At 45.6% G+C, this 12,577-nt stretch overlaps 1 protein-coding gene across 4 annotated transcripts; it reads left to right on the forward strand.

Moving 5' to 3' along the window:
• Positions 1-328: 328 nt before the first annotated feature.
• EMB2768 (Tyrosyl-tRNA synthetase, class Ib, bacterial/mitochondrial) lies at positions 329-11,714 on the forward strand. 4 transcript variants are annotated; one of them, XM_087375872.1, is made up of 3 exons: positions 329-2,011; positions 2,185-2,620; positions 10,261-11,713. In XM_087375872.1, the coding sequence occupies exon 1, from the start codon at positions 428-430 to the stop codon at positions 1,979-1,981; it is 1,554 nt and encodes a 517-aa protein (XP_087231998.1). In that variant the 5' UTR covers positions 329-427; the 3' UTR covers positions 1,982-2,011; positions 2,185-2,620; positions 10,261-11,713. The 4 variants fall into 4 exon arrangements, with proteins under 4 accessions (XP_087231998.1, XP_087231999.1, XP_087232000.1 ...); XM_087375873.1 differs by having other exon boundaries at positions 2,241-2,620; XM_087375874.1 differs by having other exon boundaries at positions 329-2,620; positions 10,283-11,714.
• Positions 11,715-12,577: the final 863 nt, after the last annotated feature.

Genomic DNA, 12,577 nt, shown 5'->3' on the forward strand with positions numbered 1-12,577 from the left:
ACTAAATCTAGTGTACAGTTAGTCATTTGTGGTGTGCTCTCTAGTAGGTGTGCCCTCTCTCCTCATCTCCACTCTTCTCCTCTCCCCTCTTCATATTGTGTCATAAACACCCGAAGTGTTCAGGGAAAACTTGCAAACTATACTTGCAACATGTTCATTTCCACCCTTAAAAAGTATTTTCTCAATTTTGTAAAATCTGCAAAAGTTAAGGAATTAAGTTATATCTTAGCTAAAAAGTAGACAAATTCTCAGGAAAAACCTCAAGTGTTGTGATTGGTTGAGAAAAATGTTTTCTGGATACATCATATGTGTCTATGGCTTGCTTGGTTAGAGTGTGGTTCTTGTTTGGAAAAGATGAAAGGATTCCTGTGGAAGAGATGAAGATTCAATAGTGAGTGATCTTGCATAGCGAGGAGCTTCGCTGCCGATGGCTATGGCGATGGCTGCTGTAGCTCTGGCTATGGCTTCCACCTGCAATCGCCTCTCCTCGCTCCCTTCCTCTCCTCCTTTCCTCGCCACTTTCTTGTCTCCTTCGCGTTCCTCTCTTCCCTTCCCGCCCAGAAGCCGCTTCCCCTCCCTTGCCCGAGCTCTCTGCCTCTCCTCTGCCTCCCCCCACCTCGCCTTTCAGCCTCGCGCAGCCGAGCTTGCCCCTCGCAATGTCGTTGATATCCTTGAAGAGAGGGGCCTCGTCGAATCCCTCACTCATGATGACATCCGGGCCGCCTGCTCCAGGCCCTCCGTGGCCCCCGTCAAAGTGTATTGCGGGTTCGATCCCACCGCAGAGAGCTTGCACTTGGGGAATTTGCTGGGATTGATTGTGCTTTCGTGGTTTCAGAGGTGTGGGCATGTGCCTGTCGCTTTGCTCGGAGGTGCTACTGCCAGAGTCGGGGATCCATCAGGGAAGAGTGTCGAAAGACCCACCTTGGACGAGGAGACTATCCACAAGAATTTGAAGGGCGTTCGATCGAACATAGAGCAAGTTCTCAAGGTTGGCGATGTAGCTGAGAAGATGCACACAGCTGAAGAGGGAAATGGTTCTCTGAGGACTCACCTGGCCGTTATTCTGAACAACTATGATTGGTGGAAGGATTTTAGTTTTCTCGAGTTCTTGAGGGATGTGGGTAAATACGCCAGGGTCGGGACGATGATGGCAAAAGAAAGCGTGAAGACGAGATTAGCCTCTGATGAAGGCATGAGCTTCACAGAGTTCTCTTATCAACTTTTGCAAGGTTATGATTTCGTGCATTTGTTTAGAAAGGAAGGCGTCTCTATCCAGATTGGAGGCAGCGATCAGTGGGGCAACATCACGGCTGGAACCGATTTGATCAGGAAGATTTTGCAACAGGACGGCGCTTTTGGATTGACGTTTCCGCTTTTGTTGAAGAGTGATGGCACTAAATTCGGGAAGTCGGAGAGCGGAGCAATCTGGCTTTCGCCCTCCTTGTTGTCCCCGTACAAGTTCTACCAGTATCTGTTCGCTACTCCAGACGCCGATGTCATCCTATTCTTGAAACGGCTCACTTTTCTTAGCATCGCTGAAATCCGAGAGTTGGAGGAGGCTATGGGGAAGCCGGATTATGCCCCAAACAGCGCTCAAAAGAAGCTGGCAGAAGATGTCACTAGATTTGTCCACGGCGAAGATGGCCTAGTGGAGGCTTTAAGAGCGACAGAGGCATTGGCTCCTGGGGGTGTTACACGATTAGATTGGAAGTCCATTGAGGCTATTGCCTCTGATTTGCCCTCCTTTCTCATCTCCCATTCAGACCTTAAGGGCTCCACATTGGTAGATTTATGTATTACTGTGGGTCTGGCACCCAGCAAGGGAGCCGTGCGCCGGCTTATTAAACAGGGAGGCCTCTATCTTAACAATGAAAAAGTGGAGGACGAAGGAAAGGTTGTAGAAGATGATGATATTGTGGACAATAGGATGCTGCTTTTGTCAGCAGGAAAGAAGAATAAGATGGTGGTTAGGTTGCAATAGAAGCATTGCTTTCCAACTTAACTGTTAATTGTGCGTCTTTGTTTCAAGTCCTTGAACATTCTTTTATCTCTTTACTATCGGTTTTGGGACTGGCTGTGTCGTTAGCAGGACTTCGATACTCGTTAGTTGAACGGTGTTTAGACTTATAAAATTTATTGTTATTATAAATAAAATCATTAAATTCGGCATGTGTTTTTTGGCAGTCGGTTATTCTCACACCCACGCTCTTATGATGCATTGCTTGCATTTGGTGATCTAGGAGATCTCGAAGATGAAGTTGGGCATATATGGCAGCATCAGACGTTGGCAGAGACGAGGACTGGCAAAATTATATGCCAGTAGATGTAAAGTGCAGGGACCTGGAGACTCGAGTTATACGCCAGTAGAGATGTAAAGTGCAGGGACCTGGAGACTCGAGTTTGGACCCTGAGCACCTAGAATAACATAGGTCTTCACATGTGCAGACAAAATAATTCCAGGTTCTGAGACGAAGTCTTCTTTAAGGAAGTGGAAGAGAAAACGTACTCAAAGATGGCATGTTCTAATGATCGAGGCTTCAAATCAAGGCAACCCTCTGCAGGAGAAGACCATTGCTGCTTCCATGTACAAGCAGAAGACAAATGCGCTGTTATGTGTAAGGTAGCAATTATATCTTTCTTTTCATTCATAGCTTCTCTTCTTTAATAGTCAAAGCACAACATATGCAGCAGCAATGAATGTCAAATGTATTACATTTATGGGCCGGTGGGCGGTGGTCTGCATGGATATGTGGCCTTGCCAGGGGAAGCAAGGCAGCACGTTTTCCTGCAGAGACAATGGGAGAAGTGAGACATGCACCAAGGTGAGGGGTAGCTAAGCCCAAACTAGGGTGACAATCTCTGAAGCTTCTGACTGCAAAACCACCAAGCCTTAGTAACGGCCATGTTGGTGAGCTGGTGGGTTGTCCACTGAGCCGTACATCCAGGTATGAAGGATCATCCTCGGAGCTTGAAGCGTTCAAGCTGTGTCCACAGCCACGACACTTGTGTCCTATACCATAGGAGTCCACCAATTCTTGTGTCGGTTGGACTAGGCATTGGTCCTCGTTTCAGGGAGTCCACACCCCATGAAATCCCCACAAATGAGACCTCAGCTTATATATATGACCGAAGTCCTACTTAAGGATACTGGTACACTTATTCTTAACAATTATTTTGTTACGACCTTTATAATCCACTCACATCCACTTGGATCTATCCTTTTGACCCATTAGAATCACTGGTTCTGCCCAAGGAGACCAACTGGGTTAGATATGTCACATACAAACATATTTTGATAATTGCCTGGTAATTTCATCTCCTATTTCAAACTCAACCTATATGGCTGTTTGAAAACCAGCTGAGCTCCAGGAAGACCCTCTATATTTTGATCCACACTGAATTTAGATGGAAAACCATTTGAGAGAGTTCATTAACAGTTCCAGGAGAAGTTGGGACTTGCCAGAATTGACGGAGTGCTCATTAGCAAAATTCGAAGGAACCTTAGAATCTGAAATTACAGCATGACATAATGGTTTATTTTGGCCCTAGCAATGGGTATCCCACCGGGGGTGAGAACTTGAGCCATGATAGGCTTTGGGAATGGTGGCTGCAGAGAGCTTCATCATGTTGTACTCCTATGAGAGATCTAGAAGTATCTATGGGTGTAGATGAGGCCAATTAGCAGCAAAAAGAAAGTATCTATGGAAAAGAAGAAAGAAGATGATCAAGGAGGGCTCATGTAGGTTAAATAATGGCTGCAGCAATGATGACCAGTGATATCAAACTGCGTGTGAGAGAGATAGAGAGTTAAGGCTCATTGCTAGAGAACTAGGCTGAGAGAGATGCTCGGATAGATAGGCAGCTGCATGCCATGTAATTGGTGAATTGAGGCTGACAAGAACTAATCACATGCAATTGCAATCTTGCAAACGTGCTTCAAGAATCAAGTCTCAATAAGTGTGAAAAGCTTGTATTCCTACTGTTAGAAAAGACCCAATAGAGGGTACGCACAGCGGAAGACTTATAGTAATGCCCAGGAGCTCACACAGTGTGTGTATGGGATGTGGAATCACAAACTTCTTTACTTAATGTGCGTCACATAGATTAGATGTGCAGACTCATCAATAGACAATGAACCAGCCAGATAGAGAAACCACCAAAATATATTTCCATCCAAAACTATGGACACAATACAAAAGATATAGATCCAGAGTCCCACCAATGGTGTGGTTCTCTGATCTTACCACAAGGTCCTTGTCCTATCAGCCAGTTATCTCTAGACTCGAGTCTGCGTGCTCCACCTCAAGCTTCTGTAGACTATCGGTCCAGATCCTTCCACCTTGCTGTCTTTGCACTAGCCTAGGTGGGCAGCTCTCTCAGCTCTTAGTCTGCAGCTCCTTGTGCTCCCTTCACCTCCTGAACATAGGCCCAAGGGAAGCTCCTTTGCTGCTCCTATCTGCTGGCTGTTTGCTGCTGCAAGTGATGAGAAGTGAGGCCTCAAGGACCTCCTTTTATAGGGCCCCAAGTGCTGGCAAAAATACCGACTAGCCTGCAGCAAACTGGCTGACCAGACTGGCTGACCAGTCTGGTCAGGGACTGGACCCTCCTATATATTCAGGGTCCAGCCCCACCAAACCTGCTGCAAACAGTGCGCCTCCATGTCCTAGATCCATCGCAATCTGTCCCAGACTATCTTGCCTCTGCTCCAGGCTTGTTCCAGCTCTAGGGCTCTTGCTCGAGCTCCGTACATGTCCCTGAAACCAGCCGTACAGCAGGCGTCTGTAATCCGTACAGATCTGCCATGCTTCTGCACTATTCTGACCCTCTGATCTGCTCATAACAGTTCTAGATGTGCTGCCCACATGACAGCCAAGATGCTGTCCATGTGGCAGCCCCATGTTATTACTCAATCCCTTCTGGCTCTTGTCCTCATGGCATCCAATCAGATGCGCAAGTGGCAGACACTCAAACCCTAGGTCTACCCCCCCCATGCTCTCCTCATATGGGGGCTTACAGATGGGGAGGTGACCTCTCCAACACCCCCTCTCACCGACACATCTAGGCCCAATGCCAACACGTCGATGAAGATGCTCCAGTAACTCCTTGGTCGTAGTTCTCTGGAACTTTTCGATGTCGAAATCTTTTCCTGGCTTTTCATCCAATGGCTCTTGCTCCACCAGGTCTGGTTTCGCTTCCGCACACCATCCTGGTACACAGGTCCATCTTTGGTAGCACCTCCTGCACCACCTCCTTCTGTCATGTTCCCGCCTTCGAACTCGAGCAATCCAGCCGTCACGATCTTCCAGTTGTCCCCCTCATAATGAGTGAATAACTGGAGTCTTCCAGGCACCATGCTCTAAGGGTTTGTTTCAACCCGTCCTTCTTTTGGCAAGGTTTGCAACGAATGAATATTTCGAGTTTACCTGGACCATGAACTCTTGTTGAGTTCTCAAGCAGGTACTCTTCTGGCTTCAATACTCTTTGTCCATCACCTTCTAGCAATCTGCGTCCGAGATTTGAAGAAGCACCAATACTTCCCCTTCTGCCTTCGAAGAAGGCCAATTTCTTCCAATCTCGTATCACCTGAGACAAATGAAGAGCAAAGTCTTTCCACAACATGCTATAAAGGCTCAAATGCAAAATATCAAGTACATACCAGACTGTTGTACTACCTGTGTGTTTGCCCTGAAAGCAAACCCTGTACCTTAATGAGGCACCCACCAATAGCTTGTGTAATCCTTTACTGTCCTCCTCTGAAGTACAGCATCCATCTGACCATGAGACCCCAGGGCCCTCCATGGAATGCACCCCCGTGTTAGTGTCAACAGCCACGCACCTGGAAGGTACCAAGCGCTCCATGTTGTACTTCACCTTCACAAAGGCATCTGACTCCTCGTCGACCCATATCTCTATGTCAGACATCCTCACTGTGATTTTTGGATCAACATATCTGACCTCGGTAACACTTGGTGATGTCACCAGGAACAACTCTTTGATTACCACATTTGCTTTGGCCTCTCCTTCTGAATCTGAGTCGGACTCCTTTTTGTTTTTCTGATCCGTCTTTTTCTTTTTGCAGTCCTTTGCAAAATGTCCTGGCGTAAGAGAGTACCATAGGCTAGCACACGAGATCATCCTCCCTTACTCTAATCTTGGACAATAGAATTCAAAGAAAGAGCCCCAAACCCCTCCAAGGCACCTATTTGGTTGTATTTATAGAGCCACCATTTTCTCTTGAAACTTTTATAAAGGGCATTGCTTCTATACTAGAGAGGTGATAGCACTTAATGCTAAACAAATTTCCCACAATAATCTAAACCCACATGCTTGTGTTCTCTTATATCTACTCAAGCATGACCTATTGAGATGTCAAGATCAACCCTCGATGTATCTCTTGGGTGACTCCCATTTATGTCATTGACTTGGAGTTGAGTTGGTTGGTTGTACTTGTGTCATAGTTAGGAAGCCATATTTGTTTGGATTGAATTCACATATGAAACATGTATTCTAGGGTTAGACATATAGTGTATACCCCTGTCTCATTGTATTGTTGTTGTGTGCTATTTTCAAGTAAGTGAAGATAGGCTTCAACCCCCACACCTTGTGTCCTTTGTCTTTTGTGTGTTGTGAAGAAACCTGATTTGAGTCTCCTTCCTCTCTACCTACTTATTCACATGGTATTAGAGTTTGGTTCCTCTTCGAAGTCTCCTCATCGCCAGAGTTGTTTTTCTTGGACTTGCCACCGTTAGGCTTGCCCTTTCCTTTGCCAGCGTAATCCTTTGCCAGCATCGCCTTGTCGTCTTTGTTCTCGTTGTAGAGCTTCTCCCGAGCTTCCTCCTGTAGCAGTAATGGACCCAATTCCTCAAACGTCAAAGGTTTGGTCCTCTGTCCTGCTGTCATAGTCGCAACAAAGCTCTTGAAACTCCGAGGTAGTCTCCTTAGTACCATCAAGGCCAAATGGCATGAGTTTGTCTTCTGACCAACTGCTGCTAGCTGATACCTCACCACCTTGACGAAGTGGCTATGTACCGTATCTCCTTCTTCCATATCAAGATTGTAGAGTTGATGTTGAAGAAGCAAAATCCGAGAGGTGTTGTCCGTCTCGTACAGATCCTTTCGAGTGACCCACGTCTCTACTGACGTCTCGGCCATTTGAATATGTGGAAGAACAGAGTCCGCCGTAGTCCCTATGATTATTGCTAGGGCATGGGCATCTTTGTCTTCCCAAGCTTCGAGCTCCTCTCTGTCTATTGCCATGAATATCTTCCCTTGCCTATCCGCTACGTCCTCCGGCTTCACCTCCACGCCCGTGGTCAGCTTCCATAGCTTCCGAGCCACTAAATGACTCCGGATCTTCACTTTCCAGATCGGGTAGTTGGTCCCGTCTAGTTTCCCTAACTCTCCAAAGTTAGGGATAGTGAATGAGAGAAAACTAGGGGAGGAGGAAGGGAGAGCAAGGGCTGAAGAGCTGTAGAGATCGACATCTTTGCTGTTTATACCACACAGCAAGTCAACCAAACTCAATTTTCAGTAGACCAAAACTCTGAATGCACCTGACTGAACTTGAGTCAACTCTCCTGCTCGCAAGGGCACAATCCTCCAGTCGTGGAAGTCGATTCCCAAGAGCTTCTGAACCAGGGTCGTCCTTCAGCAAGGTCCCTGCCTTCAGGCTCCCACACCTGTGAGCCTCCTACTTGGGCTCTGATACCATGTTAGAAAAGACCCAACAGAGGGTACGCATAGCGGAAGACTTATAGTAATCCCCAGGAGCTCACATTGTGTGCGTGTGGGATGTGGAATCACAAACTTCTTTACTTAATGTGCGTCACATTGATTAGATGTGCAGACTCATCAATAGACAATGAACCAGCCAGATAGAGAAACCACCAAAATATATTTCCGTCCAAAACTATGGACACAATACAAAAGATATAGATCCAGAGTCCCACCAATGGTGTGGTCCTCTGATATTACTATCGGTCCAGATCCCTTCCACCTTGCTGTCTTTGCACTAGCCTAGGTGGGCAGCTCTCTCAGCTCTGAGTCTGCAGCTCCTTGTGCTCCCTTCACCTCTTGAACATAGGCCCAAGGGAAGCTCCTTTGCTGCTCCTATCTGCTGGCTGTTTGCTGCTGCAAGTGATGAGAAGTGAGGCCTCAAGGACCTCCTTTTATAGGACCCCAAGGGCTGGCAAAAATACCGACCAGCCTGCAGCAAACTGGCCGACCAGTCTGTGGCTGGTCCAGCCCTATAGGGGCTCACAACCCGGGGCTTTTTGGGCCCACACTTCTAGGGCCTTTAGCCCTCCAATCAAGGGCAGGTGCCCTCCTATATATTCAGGGTCCAGCCCCACCAAACCTGCTGCAAACAGTGCACCTCCATGTCCATCGCAATCTGTCCCAGACTATCTTGCCTCTGCTCCAGGCTTGTTCCAGCTCTAGGGCTCTTGCCCGAGCTCCATACATGTCCCTGAAACCAGCCGTACAGCAGGTTTCTGTAATCCATACAGATCTGCCATGCTTCTGCACTATTCTGACCCTCTGATCTGCTCATAACAGCTCTAGATGTGCTGCCCACATGACGGCCAAGATGCTGTCCATGTGGCAGCCCCATCTTATCACTCAATCCCTTCTGGCTCTTGTCCTCATGGCATCCAATCAGATGCCCATGTGGCAGACACTCAAACCCTAGGTCCACCCCCCCCATGCTCTCCTCATATGGGGGCTTACAGATGGGGAGGTGACCTCTCCAACATCTACTCTAAAACTCTAAGATCTGCCTTTTTCTTTTGTGGTATCGAACGTACCATCGAACCTACACTCAAGAATTTTTTTGTTCTTTTAGTACTGCACTAATATCGAACGGTATGCATTGTATGCGATCGCACGCCAGTCATGCTCAGCTCATATGTATAGACCTACTTACAAGTGTCCGTAAGTTCAGGGTACCTGTACACTGGGAATAAGCTTAATATTGACTGAAAAGTCAACACTGGATTTGGATTCTAGATGCGAATGGATTGGGATTGGATCCAATCCAAATCCATTGTAATCCCAAACAGTTCGGGTTCCAAATCCTAGCGTGACGGGGCATTCCGGATTTGAGAGATTCTGGAATCTTTCAAAACCCAGATGGCAGCTCATGCTTGGGTACTGATAAGAACACAAGCATAGCTTTGCTTGTTCAAAGTCGCTTACAAACTCCCTTCTTTTCTTTGTTCTTTCGCTTGTTTTTGCTTGTTTACAAAAAATTTTAATTTGTAATATTGGATATATTCTAGTCTTATGAAGGTATATATATATATATATATATATATATATATATAGGATTGGATCCGGAATGCATAGTTGCCACAAGATCTATAAGTATGACCAGTATGGATCTGAAATGTGTGACCGTACTGGATCCAGAAAGTAAGGGTGCCAGTGGTTCTGAAATTTAAGTGCAGGTCAGAAGCAGTGACTCTGAATTTTGTTTCCAAAGGCTGATTTGAAACACTGCAGCTTTGGACGGGTGCAGCTTGATTTGAATGGGTGTGCCTTGTGAGTTGGAGTGGACGTGCTGTTAAAGTGTGGTCTCAAGGTCCATGATCTTCATCTTCATCATCATCATGATTGCAAAGGCGGTCCGCATGATTGGCATTGTAGTGGCATATGGCTTTTGTGTCTCAGAAAATATTGTTTAAGAGCATACTGTCTAATTCCGTCTAAACACAGAGTAGCATTACTAGAGATTGCATAACAGCATATCATTGGTGCAGCATGCCAATTTGAAGTCCGAGCCGTTTCAGCATTTGATCCAGAATGATGCGAGAGTGATCTTAGTGATTGGATTGATTCAGAATGATCTGCATGTGGTTTTGTGGATTGTTATTCTATAAAGCAAAGAATGGCAGTGTGCAACTGATCCGTCTTGATCCATGTGATTGTAGTGTGGCAGTATGATCCATTGTGTCAGATTTTTTGGGTGATTGGAACACTGCAAGTTTGCTTTGTGCAAGTAAGGCGGGAGAGAGTGTGGTGCATGCCAGTTTAGTGCTCATTGCAGATTTGATCCTCAACAAGTCCTTGTATCACATCATGGCAATATGCTGGAATTCAATTATGAAACGTTGATGAATGATTATATGAATGTTTTTGTGCAAACAGTTCTTTCCGTACTGTTTTCTCTACTCTCTTTTTGCTCATCACTGGTGTTTTTTAATATCTTCTTTTCCAAGTTATTACCTAGAATCTAGTTTAAGACAAGGATTTGATTGCCAGGTTTTGGTTGTGCATGGAGCAGAGTGAAGATCATGAATAGATAGGGGCATGCCTATGAGTTCCCTGCTGGATCTGGAAGCCGCCCAACAAGAAGACATCATCAAGGAGTACACAGAAGAGCCGGATTGCTGATCATGCCCCTAACAGAATGTGCGTTGTGTGCATGGTATTGGACTATGGGTGAGGAACTGAGCTGCCCTGGCATCCTCGGAAATAGGCTTGTGGGAAACTGATGCTGCAGAACTTGAGCCTCCGTTATTGTTATTACCTGTTCAGCTACGTGCCCCGATTGCCCAGATGGAGAATCAAGGACACTGCTATTGCAAGGGTAAGTGTCAGGACTATCTGGACATTTCAAAGATCATGAATGGCCAGGTGGACTTCCCTATCTCCATATACATTTCAATTCCGTAGGAAGCCCTATTTTGCAAGTCTACAGCTGCAGCTTGGATGGCCTTGTGTGCTGGATTCTCCAGGTGCAGCAGCAGGCAGTGCAATGGCACTAGCATTGGATTCTGGAAGGCAGCCAGGTGTTGCTTACTACCTACAGCAAACTCAGTCTAACTGCTGTTGTACTTCTCTCCTCTGCGCCTGCTTCAGGCTTTTGTCACCGGTCAAAGTTGAGGGTATAAGAGCACAAGGGGCTCCTTCTAGAGGGAGGGAGGCCTGGCTGCCCCCCACAGACTGGCTGACCAGTCTACAGAACAGGCTGATCTAGCAGCCTGTTGGTCGTCGCAAAACAATGGCGATAGCTATGGTGGCCTTAGGTGGGTTAGATTATGGTCCAGTTCGTCCATGGCTGTATAGCAGCCTATAGATAACCTTCCTATTCCTGTATTAGTCCATGCAGAAAACCCTGAATGTTTACTGTGTGTGTGTGCTTTCCCAGAAATCTTTAACCTTGGTGAAGCCCCAATGCCTCTTCATTTGGGGGCTCACAGGAAAGGCATTCCTTCTAACCCATTGTTGGGCTGTCTTATTAAATTACTCAAATTTTTGATTAATTTCATTGCTTTATAGGTTTCTGTTATGAGTTTTGAAAGGGCTTCACTTTAGAAACGTTCAGCTTGATTTTGAATACTTGATTGTCAAAAGGGCTTCCCTTTGGAAACATTCAGCTTGATTTTGTGAAGCTCCAGTCAGTCTCTGTAGAACATTTCACACTATTGCCAGCTCACAAGACTGGGAATCTATAGTTGATGCAAAACGCACAAATTCCTGCAAAAGACTTTACATACAGCTTCTGATGGTCACTCATATTTTCCTTTTGTATGCGATGGTGCTGGAGATAGGTCATTGTCCCAGTAATCTGGGCTGACTGAGGCGCCCTTTATTTGAAGCTGCAATGGTTTAGCCAGCAATTTGAGGTGTACTAACCTGATTGTACAGCTGATAAAGACACTGTGCTAGCAGGTTGCTCTAAAGGAGCTAGTTAAACCACCCCATGCCTCAAAGAAATATTTTGGTGCTGCCAGAAGAAATGTGTCATATTATTGTTTGCTCATTCAGATCTCTAGTCTATACAGAGACAATAAGTCCCATCTTTCTTTGCGTGGACAATATTAGAGCTCTCATCCAACTGGAGTTTCAATTTTGTGTTTTCTTGATGTGTAAACGTACATGGCGCCCTAATGCAAGCTACTACCCCTTGTATAAGTTCTAATGCATGATAAAGGGGTCTAGGGATGTCTAAGAGGTGGCATTCCAGGGATTCCAAGGAGATCATCTCGAAAGACACGCAAAATTAGCAAGTAAAGAAAATTTGAGTGAAATGTCTCTCTCTCTCTCTCTCTCTCTCTCTCTCTCTCTCGGATGGGTTTCCTCTAGAGATACATTTGTGCTCCTTTCCTAACTGCTTTCTTTAATTGCATAGCTAAATTTTTTTGTATTTCACATACAACTTCATGTCCACTTCTTGATTATCTCTAGTTCTTCAACTCAATTACAATTAATCGTGAATCAAACTTTGGTAACCTAGTCCATCACAATCAATATATTGTGCTTACCTACATTTAAAACCTGGAATTTATTTTCATTACATAAATGATTGGAAATCGAGTTTGTCTACCATGCCTTTGGGGAATCCTTAAAGTAAAAAATATCGAGTCTGTCTACCATGCGTTGAATCCTCCAAGTTTACTTCATCATTTTAGCGAATAGGAAATGGACACTACCCAAAGGTCATCCTTGGGATATCACCCAATGCATTTGAAGTCATAGGTCCTTGGAAAGTCACTTTGGGTGATTTATTTGTGCATCGAAAGTCCTATGTCCTTAAAATAAAGGCGAGGTCTTTTAGTCCTCTTCGGACACAACG

This window comes from Dipteris shenzhenensis, chromosome 6 (assembly GCF_047967505.1).
Source record: "Dipteris shenzhenensis isolate YYH24624 ecotype China chromosome 6, Dip_SZ_1.0, whole genome shotgun sequence".
NCBI classification, from domain to species: Eukaryota; Viridiplantae; Streptophyta; class Polypodiopsida; order Gleicheniales; family Dipteridaceae; genus Dipteris; species Dipteris shenzhenensis.

Coding starts and splice junctions, on each gene's coding strand:
- EMB2768 (XM_087375874.1), top strand. CDS start 428: ATGGCTATGGCGATGGCTGCTGTAGCTCTGGCTATGGCTTCCACCTGC.